Below are 12,934 nucleotides of genomic sequence, written 5' to 3' on the forward strand. Positions count from 1 at the left end.
CAAGCCTGAAAAGAACAAAACCATTCAACAAAATTATTTCCTGGCATCAGTTTGAACTATGGGAAGGCACAGTTGTAGTGCAAAGGAAAAAAATAAAGTGAAAATAAACTGAACATTTTAAATTATTTGGAAACTCCATACAAATCTCATTTTCATGGCTTTCTTCCATTAAAATTTTTACCTCATACAAGGTAATATTACATAAGTAACCAAACCTTTAAGAAATAAAACTAGGATTCGGTTAGGCCTTTTCTTTTCCATTTCCTTTCTCAGCAGCCTGCCTTCTAATAAGACAAACTTTTGGCCCGAACATAGAAGGTATCCAGACATTTCGATGAATTAGACAAGGGAAGTCTAAATGAACAAACCCTGGCACTCATAAATGAAGCAGTCTTTTAAAAACCAAGGAGCCAAAACAGAGGCTAAACAATGCCTCCTGAAAAAGAAATTCACTTTAAAAAAAAAAATGAGATACACACAGTTCTCAAGGATCATTAAGGAACCATTCTAAATTAGCATCTTTCAAATCAAACTGAGAAACTTTAAAAGTAATTTCTCAACAAAATCATTAGTGTACACACACCCCATCTACAGTTCTTTAGCAGATTTAAGTTGCATATTATAATCAATACATGTACTGTTACTCACTTGCTTCTTTCTGTAATGAGCAAATTGAGAGAGTCCTAAAACAGTTGCAAGAGCACCTCCTCCAACAAGAATAGTACCTTTCACTGCCTTCTGAAATGCCATCTCTTAGCCTACAAAGAAAAAAAAGAAAAGTGAAACAAAAAGAAGTCAATTGGGATTTTTATTGCATAACAATCCTAATAATAAAAAGGCACTGTGTAGATTATGAAACCATGTTAAACAAGAAAAGAAAACATAAAATAAGGAAGTTACTAACACACCAACTTATATAGAGCAACTCAAAAGTAATACCCAAAGAAACCTAGACAAGAGAATTGATTATGTAAAAAGTTACTTTCAGATCTGACAGGAATTAAAGAAAGGAAAGCAAATTAAGAGACAACTCAGGACATTTAAACAGTATAAAGTCAAGAGAGCCCTGAAAAGAAATGTCATTGGGTATTTGACAAAACTGCATGCTGTACTTGCAAATTTGTTCAACAGCTAATCCCCTCCACAAGGAGAACTGGTGGAAGTCTTGGGTCACTCAACATAACAATAAACCCCAGGCTGGCTTCAGGTTTTTTGGCAAGTGTTTAATTCAAATTGTGGTACAACTCCCTCACCGAGTTTTTCCCTTCCTAATGAAGTTCTCACTAGAGCCAAAAGCCAACACACTTATATTTCTACACTAAGAGAGTCTACACTTTACAGATAAAAAGTCAAAGTATACCATGCCTTGATGCTTTCACAAACTGACAAACTTAAATTGCTGTAATTCCTTTCATTAGGGGAACTTAAAAAATATATATATTTTTTCTTCTAGCCTGAGTTGCATGACACCACAATTTCAATAGAAAACCCTCCAGATCAAGCACTCTTTTGTGTTCACTGTATGTGTCTAAATAAAGCTCTGCACTGTCTTAGCTCTTGACTTTCTTGCCTCTCACTTGTTTTCCACTACTGGACTGATGGAATTTTTTAAAGTTTTTTATTTATTTATTTATTTTTTTTGAGGACTTAAAATTATTCTTTTACTTTTTCAGAAACCAAAAATATCGCATAAAAAATGAAAATTCCACCCAAAATCCTCGTTTCCACATTTATTCTGTTAAAGATAAAAACATAACACTGTGCAATGCCCTAAGAAAAATTCTTAAAGTTAAGAAATGTGACCCACCTCCGAATTTCCATTCACAAAAGCAGCTGGCACACCCACACCTAACAGGGAAGTCACTACTCTACTTTCTCGTATGGGTGGAGCTCTGCCCTGTCTCAACAACACAATATACAGATATCTACTGATATCTCACAAGTCAAGAATATATTTATTATGAAGGCAATTTAACTTAGGATACTAAAAAACATAGTATCTCAACATAAATTATGATACGGTCAAATGTTTGGGTCCATAATGGATAGACAGTATTATCACACTATCCTAAATTAAAGAATTTCAGTACAGTTGGTAACTATGATTCTACAGAAAATTCATTTCGGAATACTATAAATTATATACTAAAATAAAAGTTGGCATTTCTTAACATTTTATTCTTTGCTCTGATCTCATTCTTTCTGACAAATTCCTAAACTCTAAGATTCATCTTTGTTATTAAGATTCTTACTAGGAAAATATTTCACATGCAAAGGGAGTCTGTTACTGGGGGCCTCTTCTTTACTGTCTCTTTGCTATATCAACCATCCCCTCCTTCCACAAGATATTTGGTATGTGCTGGCTAAGGACCATTCACAGTCAACCCTGACCAAAACCTTATATCCTAGGTTGCTCTGATAGTAAAAATCTCAATTTAGTGGGCACTCATTTGTCATAGCTCACCATCACCATTCAAGGTACTGCTACGAATGTTCACACGGGTGCCTATCACACAACAATGAAAACCCCAGCAGCTGAGAGAGAGCATGTTCTCAAGGCTAACAGGGACCTGACAACTGGGGACAGAGAATAGAGTTCCAGTTCTATTTACCTAAATAGTACACGTGCCTGACCCATATAGACAGCAGCCTGGTGGTCCCTTAGGATGTGAATGGTGGGACTGATAGACTAACTTTAGCTTAGTATCATTGCTTCTGTCATACTGACAATGTCATTGCTGATCTCACAAAGGATACTACATATCAACATGGCCAACTGAGGGATGTTATATATAACACAGTCAATGAAAATGTCTCAGCGTCAGGTATTCATTCAGCCAGTTAAGTTTGCACCTAGCTTTTCCAAGTGTGTGGGTCCGCACGTTCCCTGCCCACCTTATTGTCTTGTTTCAATTTGATTTGTCTGAGACCAAAAATTGCAAAGGGGTATATTTTCACACATTTTCTCAATGAGCCACTAATACTAATGAAAAACTACATTCACATATTATTTTGCAGAGTTAGCAATAATATTGACTATAATCAATAAAGAATTTCCTTTTTCAATAATTTTATAAACTAACCTCTGCTTAAGGGCTCATTATTTCTACTGTGATCAAATCCTTCTGTAAGATCATCTAGCTCATTATAACAAATAAATCACTCTGATGGGTAATTCAAAAACAAAGGCACAGAATCAGTCAGTTTCACCGGGCTCTCCTAAGATTATTATTATTGTTGTTATTGTTATTATGAATGTTATACTGACAAGAGTATTTGCTAGGTAATAGGTACTGTGCTTTCAAGTTTTTACACACATCAGCTCATTTCACACTCTCACAACATCTAATTTCATAAAAGAGGCCCTTGTGGTTCAGAGGAAATAGGAGATTTGCCCCCAAAGTCACTTTCTGGTGAGAAAACCATGACTGCATTTATGCTCTTGACCACTGGGTGGTTCTCCCTTGCCTTTGGTCTCAACTTCTCCCCCAAAGCTATACCATATGTTGCTGTCACTCCAAAAGAAAACCCTATTCTCAAATAATCACCCAAAGTGTCAGGTCCCTTGGCACTTGGGTTTCTCTCCAAGGCAATGACAAAGCTTCTGGCAAAGTATCTACTAGTAATCTTCAGCCAGGTAATGTAAGAATTTTATTTTAATGTTGAAAGAAACATAAAACCATATAAATATAAACTACATGCTGTGGACACCATGTACTCATTTACATACCATTGTAAGGAGAAAAGTTTTCACAGTGATTACGAAGAAGAAAAGATTATTTCTTTGCTTTACTGGGAAATTAGCAATGAAGAGAACCAACGATACGGACAAATCTTTACCTTTTGCAATTAAAAGTTTGAGAAAACCAAAGGGAGAAAAATTATCCAAAAAAATAATAATTTGCTTCGTTATCACAGCTTAACGTTCAGGTTTTATAGCCTATTAATTAAATCACATATACAATGACTCAGGATTGGCTCCTTCATTGGCACAGACCAGTGTTAGTCCTCTAATTCTTACAAGGAGAACACCAGCTCAGCTGGCAAAACCTAAACAAAATGGTTCTCAACTAAATATATCTGTGAGTTTATCAAATGCCCATAAGGAATTTACAGTCTACTTATAGGATTAAACACCAAAGTCTGCCTTGTAACTCTGTTGTATAACCAGTTGTGCCATACTGAGTGTTTACAGATACTCTGGAAGAAAAGAAAGCAAGGTGATGTATCATTATAGGCGAGCAAGAGATTGATTCTGACTAAAACAATTAAAGAAGGCTTCAGAGAAGAGAGAATATTTGAGAAGGATCTTGAAGAAAAAAAGGAATTGGAATGGGGTGAGTAGGGGAAGTTCTGGATGGAGAAAGATTTGAAAGAGAAAGAGGAACATCACCATAACATTCTAGAGGCATACAAGTAGTCATCTGGTTTGGCAAAGAGATAATGTTCAGCTGGAAATGAAGTTTAAAAAAAAGTCCAGGGCAAGAGAAAAGAAGATTCTGTATATGTGAAGTAAGATATTTCTATGTTATTTTGTTGACAATGGGGAGTGGAGGCTATAGATCAAAGCAGCAAGATATTTTGTCCTATGTTGCACAAAGAGGTTTCAAGTAGATTTTTGTATTGCAATTTATGATGAAGATAGAGACCCCTTAGAGGGCAATGACATAGTCTTTATGCCAGAGGATAAGAGCCTGGTTTAAGGCCACACTGGAAAGTGCAAATGCAGAGACTGATACTTTGCCAAAATTTGTAAGGACAGCACTCAATTAGAGATCATGACTGGCCAACCAATTACAGGAGGAAGTGGGAAGAGACTGAACATAAGAGGATTTAGCCTGGGTAGCTGGGGCTTGGCCCCAACATTACGATATTAAGATCTAGAAGGAGAAACAGGTTTATGGAAGAAGAGGAGCTCAGTGTGGAACTAAGAAAATTTGAGATCTTGAAAGAACAATATCTATTTGGAGAAAACGGCAAACAGATGGATATAAGGGTCTAAAACTCACATGACTAATCAGAGCTAAAGGTAAGGATTGGGAAATGTCTGCCCAGAAATGACAGGTGTAACTTCTACACAATAAAATGTACTTACTCCTAGCAAACAAAAACTGGATTTGCCGCTTCTCAAAGTTTGCTGACCCATGTTTCTAGCTGACTGCTGCAACTTATCTGGCTCAACTGAATTCTTCGCTGTCCTTTTAGGACTCCTATCATAGACAAAGTGACTCCAACAATGAGAACCAGCCTTCAGATCCTATTTCATACAGTCCCTGAGTGCTGACCACTCTGCCTCCTCCCATGCAGAGCCAAGGCTACTCTCCCAGCCAACTCATACATACACTGATGACTCAAAATATATGAGGCAGTGGTTTTCCATGCACAGTTATAAGGACGAGGTCGGGTGGCTGGGCTCCTTACACTTCAGATGACTCAAAAGTCACGTCACACTGTCACACCACACGCTTTACACTTGTGAGAGCAAGTAATAACACCTACGTAAAAAGGCAAAAGGTCCCCCCAGCAGCTACCCACAAGCAAATTTATTGCAGAACAAGAGCACATTTCCTGGCCCCTGAAATCTCTAAATAGAGTATGCAAGCTCCTCTCCTCATCTTCTTGTCTTATCTTTTCTCTCTTTACTTATCAAGATGTAAATTTAGCACAACTCAGAATCCATGCAAATAGATTTATGAAGAAGGCCTGGGTCCTTTAATGTTTACAAAAACTCTCCTATCCTTCTAGCTTCTTGTACAGAAATGGCAATTACCTTTCCAATCCCCATGATCTCCATTAATTTAATAAAAAATGGGAACTTCTCAGGGTTTTGGTTCTTCTGCCAGCACAGAAGTAAGTATATTTCTCCCCGTGCCTTACAAGCATGACAAGTTGCAGGGCGGGGGGTGGGGGGGGGGGGCAGGAACAGCTCAGCTCATTTTCAGAAGAGTAATTTCAACTACCAGCCTTGCAGTCTTTCAGACATGTGTTCTCTAGCAAGATATAAAGGCATTCCATGCTCTTTGAATCACCTACACTGAGAAACCAAGTGTACAAGGCATTTCAAACACAAAATGAGATCTAGAGGTAGCCTGTGCTACATCACTAAGCCCTTTACCTAAGCCTATGCAGGCCCAAAGGTAGCAAAACACTCCTTACACTTCAGATGCCCAGCTATCTCCTCCTGATAACTGCATAGAAAACCACTCCCTCATCTCTTTTAAGTCATGTCACACTGTCACACCCATGGAAGGCACAACTTACAGGGCCAGGCCTGACAATCCACTTGCGTACAAATCCAGTGTCTTTAATCAAAGAAATGTGCATGATCTTATAAAAAGGTGCAGGACCTCATCAGAGAAAGTCCTGCCAAACAAGTCTACAATCATGGACCTTGACAGCAAGTCCATAGCAAAATGGAAGAAGAGGGAGTGAATTCAAAAACATCTTCCTGCCTGGTAGCCGTTTTAATTATAAAAGTCAAGATTTCTGGGTGGTTTGAACTAGACACACTTTAGCAAACCAAACCTTTTATTATTCCAATTAATGTGATAATAAATGCTTTGTACAACTCCCTTTAAGGAAGTATCTCATGGATCCTACACACCAAACATCTGCGGATCAAGTGCTTATACCGACAAGTAACAATCAAAGCACACCATGTACTACTCTTTCCCCAAGGTTTACTTTACAGTAGGGATAACGATTAGCACTCTGCCTGCAAACACATCCCCCCCAGCCAAGCAGAGGCACTTATACACACATGCATCTTAAACAGCAGCTTGTGATTCCTACAGAAACACACAGAGAGCCCTCCAGCGTGCTTTTTGAAAGCTGTCAGACATAAATGGACAAAATAGTCAACATCAGAGGCACATCAGCCTGTTCTCTGGCAACAGAGAAGGCCTAGTCCATATACTGAAAATGAATTGTCTTTTTTGTTTTTTCATTGGTTGCTTTAAACATTTTTAAAAAGGATTTAGGCCTAGGTAAGAAATGGACTCAAAGGTTATTCACAAAAGATGACCCTAATGGAAAAAGTGAATGTATCAAGTCCTGAGAAAACGGCAGACACTTTTATCCCTCAGTCACATTCTTCTCTAGCCCTTCCTCTATTATGTCAAAACAAAAAATATAAACACAACAGTAATAACGACAACCTACAGTTGTAAAGATATGCATGGAACAGGATATCAAACGACAAACAAAACGCCTTTTCTGAAAAGTATTCTGCTAACACAGGATAAATGAAAGAAGCAAGTAAAAAATCAGCAGAAACGTTAGAAATATAACGAATCCTCAGATTTGGGATGTACAGAATTCTGGACTGCGCTCGAGGAGGAAGCTAAAGCACTGTACTCATAGGCTGCTGGTACAGCAGCCAAACCCTGGCTTTGTCCCTGACTTGCACACCCTGTCAAAAAGCCAGGCTGCCTCTGGGAAGGGCATGTTCCATTTCTAATCCATTTATTTCCCTAGAAAATCCCTGCCAGAAGGGCCCAACCCAAAAGATTGAAAACAATCTTAACAAAGGGAGAGTATTTTAATAAAGACAAAAGAGAACAAAAATCAGGAAACAAAGAGAAAGTGAAAGAAAAACACTATATGTATATTGATTCACATAGCTTCAAGCCAGAAAGTACTTTGGAAAAGCTTCCTACTGGTCTCCCTGGGGCATCTTTAGGTCAGTTATATCACTTTAGGAGCAAACCCACAGCTATGGATGACTGAGGAAGAGGTTAGCCCAGGACCATTTCTCAGCCTCAAAGGAGGGGAGGAGCCTGGAAGTTTGACAGAAGGAGTTGCAAGAGAAGGGTTGAGCTGCTTTCAGAGGCAGAGTTCAAAAAAGTAAGTAAAAGGTACGGGAAAAAAAAAGGAGCAAAAGAGGTAATTATTTAAAGTGAGCCAGTTAAGTTTCTGTTTATGAAAAATTTCTCTCAAACATTATTAAGTCAACCTTTTTGATGTGCAATTTTTGGTTTTTTTAAATTTAATATACAATATCACAACCACTAGCCAAGCATTTATTTCACAAAGTCCCCTAAAATGAAAATATATGGAAAGGGATGGGGACTTTAGAGAAACATAAGGATACAGGCTTGCACTCTACTAGGGAATTATTAAGACTCAATTTTTTTATAAAATATATGCTGTTTCCAAGGCAATTGCCATATTATGTATTTTATATTTTCTACCATTTCTAAAATGCACACTGGAACTATAGAGCCAAATTTGAGCCTTTTTCCTTATTTTCATGAAGTTCACTATAGAATTACAAATCAATGAAGCCTATCTTAGCTAATAATACATTTATATTCATTAAATGCAAATAATCGCGGCTTAATTCATAATGGAATGGTTTCTATTGTACTTGCTTTCCATAGAATTGCTATACAAATCATAAAGAACTACAGTTCATGCAAATGACTTTGTATAAATTCATTTTAAAATCAAAATTAATATATATCCTCTGTCATCCTACATATATATATTCACAGATTTTTGTTTAAAGCCATACAATCTTATCTTTAATCTTCCATTTAAATATATGTCTGCCTTCTTTGTTTACCACATACGAAATTTAGGGTAACCCTGGGAGGCCTAAAATAAAATGCTCCTTGCAAGTGAAAACTTGGAGCATTCCTTCCAAAAAGTGTCTACTCCTTATAAAAACATAAGTCAGGTTAAGGAACTGAGTGAAACATGCCTAGCATGAAATTAAACAAACTTGCATTTATAGATTATAATTAAGAAATGCCTCAGTTAGCATTAAAAAGACCCTAAAAAAAAACTTTAATTCTGCCTTAAGGAAGAACGAACGTTAGCAAAGCATCACACATACAAAAAAAGTCCATTAGTCAAACAGACCACACTAGTCTTGTGCTTCTTTCAATCTTTTTGCCCTTTTCCAGCCCTATTATTGGGTTAAGAAAACGGATGACATTCCTTTGGCAGCACAAACCCTCTTTTAGATTTTACATGCTGTTACAGAATCTATTTCAGTGATTAAAATAAGAAAAAGCCCTTTACTTTACTAGAGAATAAACTGCCTACCAAACAATAGAGTGTAAAATGTCTGTGTTAACATTGAAATACATCATGCCTCTCATCCATATTGAACTATAACAAAGCTTTATAAAGTAACGGCAATCATGGCTGTTGAATCCCAAAGTGTTTCATAAGAAAACAAAGTTCACTTCACCATATAAATAAATATAATTTAAAAAGGCTTAGATGCTATAAAATACTACAGAATCACTGTGAATCAAATGAAAAGGTTTTTTTTTTTACCTATATGGATAACAATGAACTTTATTTTATGATCAAAAGAAATGCACAAGAAAATCTCAATTAAGTAATATGTTTATTAAAAAAGGTGCTTCAGATAGTTGTTTCTATGTACCTGGATCTTAATCAGAGTTATGTTTTATTCTTTTCAAGTACTTTATATTTTTATGAAATACAGCTCTATGAATTAGGAAATAGATCTACTGAATGTAGGCATTTTTCTTTGAAGACACAAAAAGTCTTAAGGAGCATCAAGATCATTATTCTGAAATCTCTTTTTTTTTTTTGAAATACATATGTAGAAGGTATAAGACTTCAGTACATGTGGAAGGTATTAGGCTTCAAAGGTAATAAACACAAACAAAACTTTTTAAAAAGCTGATTTTTTTTCACTTCAAAATGCCAGTGTCAATTGATTTTCTCAGCTTTTGTTCATCATTTTTATCACTGAATAAGAAAATGTACCAATTCTTTCAAAAATTCCAGTTTCAGTCACATTATATACGTCATTAAAAATGCATGTGGGGAAATATTTGCTGTGGATAGCTTAACAAATTCTGAGCTTACTAAAAAAACTGAGTTTTTATAATTAATTATAGCACAATAATTCCAGTTAATTTAATTTTTTTACATTGTAACAAAAGTTCTAAATTTGAATACAGGTCTATTACAAACAGCACTACACAAATACTTAATGTATAAGCCGTGACTGAGAGTTATAATAGAGACCAAGAAGTATGTTGGGGTGAGGAGACCAATTACTCTGCTTCCGTGAGATTGAGAAGATCCCCAGGAAACAAAACTAGCCACATTTTACATCCTGTAGTCTTTTTTTCTCCTGTGGCCTGTTGAAATTTTCATTTAAAATTCACTGCTCTGCACATCTAATAATCCACATGTACAAAAGGAACTATCATCAAAGAGCCAAATTACAGACACAATGCATATATGCAAAGGAAATCTGAGATGTACTACAGTCAAAATAATCATGTATTATATCATTTAGCTTAGTGATTACACTCCCTAAAAATGTCTGACCCTTAAGGAAATAATCAGACAAAAGGAGAGACAGACAGAAGTAAGTCACGTTGCTAACAAAAACCCCTGTTCAAAAGTATGTGAAAATAATATAACATTTTCTAAATGCTCCATCCCCCCACCCCAAAAAAGTAAAGAAAATATACTGCATTTTCCTTCACCTACGAAAAAGTATTGAGCAAAGTTGTATTTCTATCTGTCATCTTGGCTAAAACAGCCTTGGTCATAAGATCTTACTCTCCCCACTTGAATGAGGAATCCTCTCCAAATCTCTCCTTTTTAGATTTTTCTTTTCTTCTTTAAAAGGGCTGGCACACACCCTAAGTGGAGACCATTCAAAGTGCCATAGTCTAGTCACTGTGCATAAGACACCGTGAACCAACCATAACATAACTAATATCACAGCATGTGACAGTCTAAAATTTGAAGAGCATAAATAAAGATAAAGAGTTCTTATTCAATATTCTCTATAAAGCTGTCATCGATTTAAAAAAAGAAAAAGAACTCTATGTTCTTTCAATTCCCAAAACATCAGATTAAAAAAGAAAATCACCAGGGGGTATTCGGGAAGGAAAGATTAGGGAGGCCTGCCTTGTAATTCTGTCTCTTCCACTAACTTGATTTGTTTTGTTTTGCTTTTTGTTTTAAAGTTTTTTCTTTTTTTTTTTAAGGCTAGTCAAGTGAAGGAGGAGGAGTAGAGAAGGAACAAAGGAATCTGTAACTAGTTGTGACCCATTAGTTGTAAACACCACTGCACTCCCATCGGCCCACTAACTTGCTTTGTGATTTCAGGTAGCTGATCTTCACGCCAACTATAAATGAGGTACCCCTAAAATGCCTAATGCTATTTTAACTTTAAAATTGTATTATTTTATGATTTTTCTTTATTCAGTACGTGTAGGGAAAAAAAACCCTCATGCATTTAAGGTGGCATTCTTTCAATGTCTTATTTATTTAGCACTGTTGGATGATAAAGGCTTGCATTCATTCTTTCATTCAATAATTATTTACTGATCATCCATCTTGGGCCAGGCACTGAGAGCAAACACAAAAATCCCTGCCTTCCAAGAGTTTACATTTGAGTGGAGTTCACAGTTTAAAAAAAAAAAAAAAAAAAAGGTGCTAATCTCTTTTGGATTAAAATAACCACATTTCAAAAATGCAAATCACACTTTGTCTTCTTAAATAAAGAATATTAACCATGAATTCAATTATCGATGATTTAGAGCCATCCATAGGCACAGGCTATGATAGGGTGCTGTCCTCAGGAATAGGAGGGAGAATATTATTAGCCCCTATACTATGTGGCCCCAAGTCACAGACCGCTCCCCTGTGAATTCTTCCTCTATCTGCTTTATAAAGTTTCCCTCTATTCTTCCAAACTATCAGGCTAATGCTGATTTTCCCTGTTGATCTTTGAGCTCTCCAACTCACTTATAATTTGTTACCACTGTGGATAGAAAAATGAGAGCCAACTTAGATGAAACTGTGTTTCAAATACAAATAAACAGCTCTGAAGCAAAAGGAGCTATTATTAGCAGTTTAACATTTGGATTTTCAACATTCTGGCTCTAACTATTCAGAGGCCTTTTTCCCCCTTCCTTCCTGTGTTCTAGGTCCATGGAGCTTACCAGATAACTTCTGGATTTTGCTATACACGCTGTAGATAAAATAAACAACCCATGGCTCTTAGGAAGATTAAGAATTTCGAATCAGATACACACACACACAGTCCAGGCCTTAGAAAAAGAAAATTTTTATTTTAATTCTGCCTCATCTGAACAGACCCACATTATCTTGAAAAAATGTGGCAATGCTAGCTGCGTCTGCTCTAGAAACAATTAGAACATTTTTCTGTGCTTAGATTTAAAGAAAATCTATCTGCCACTCCTTAAAAAACCTTCAAAATTCCTGGTTGGGAACTGGCTTATAAAAAACAAACTTACCTTCACCTGTGAAATAGGAAGAAAAAAGAAACCCAAAAAACAAAAACACACTTACCATTAGCGGGGGATGATAAAAATTTGTACCCTCTTAGAAAATAATCAAAGCAAGAGTGCCCTTAAATACTCGGGAAAATATCACTCAAGGACCTTCCCAAGTAAAGCAGACCGAAGGAGGAGCCTTGGTTCACGCAACACGCGTTCCCTTGGCATTGGCTGAATGCCCGCTAGGTCCCCAGCATTCTTCCAGGGGCTGAGAATTCCTCTGCTCTCACGGATTGAGAGAGACAAAAAAAAAAAAAAAACCAACCATGTAAACAAATCTAAAAATTGAATATTTTGAAAGTGACAAGTGCTATGAAAGAATATGATGGAATAGTAAGTTAGAGAGTAACTAGGGGTAGAAGGACTCTACTTTAGATAAAATCTTCATGGAGGCGATTTGGCAAAAATGTAATTGAGGAGGAAGAGCCACCCACCCACACAGGGATCTGAGCGAAGGGCCTTCCACGCCGAGGGGACAGGTGTGCAAAGACAGGTAGCATGCATAAACATGGCCTCTTCAAGAACTGAACGGCCACTGTGGCTGCAGCAGACTCAATGACGTGGGCAGCGTGTTCCAGACAAGGTCAGAGAGCCAGACAGGTGCCAAGTCACACATGACCTCC

The 12,934-nt window shown here is 36.7% G+C and overlaps 1 protein-coding gene across 1 annotated transcript in view; it reads right to left on the bottom strand.

The window, feature by feature from the left end:
- The window catches only part of GPD2 (glycerol-3-phosphate dehydrogenase 2), a 134,319-nt gene that overhangs the window by 99,095 nt on the left and 22,290 nt on the right, over nt 1–12,934 (bottom strand). The window contains exon 2 of the mRNA XM_069472462.1: nt 649–758. Coding sequence (XP_069328563.1) covers nt 649–750 — 102 coding nt within the window. The 5' untranslated portion in view covers nt 751–758. The remainder of the gene's footprint in view (nt 1–648; nt 759–12,934) is intronic.

This window comes from Eulemur rufifrons, chromosome 1 (genome assembly GCF_041146395.1).
Source record: "Eulemur rufifrons isolate Redbay chromosome 1, OSU_ERuf_1, whole genome shotgun sequence".
NCBI classification, from domain to species: Eukaryota; Metazoa; Chordata; class Mammalia; order Primates; family Lemuridae; genus Eulemur; species Eulemur rufifrons.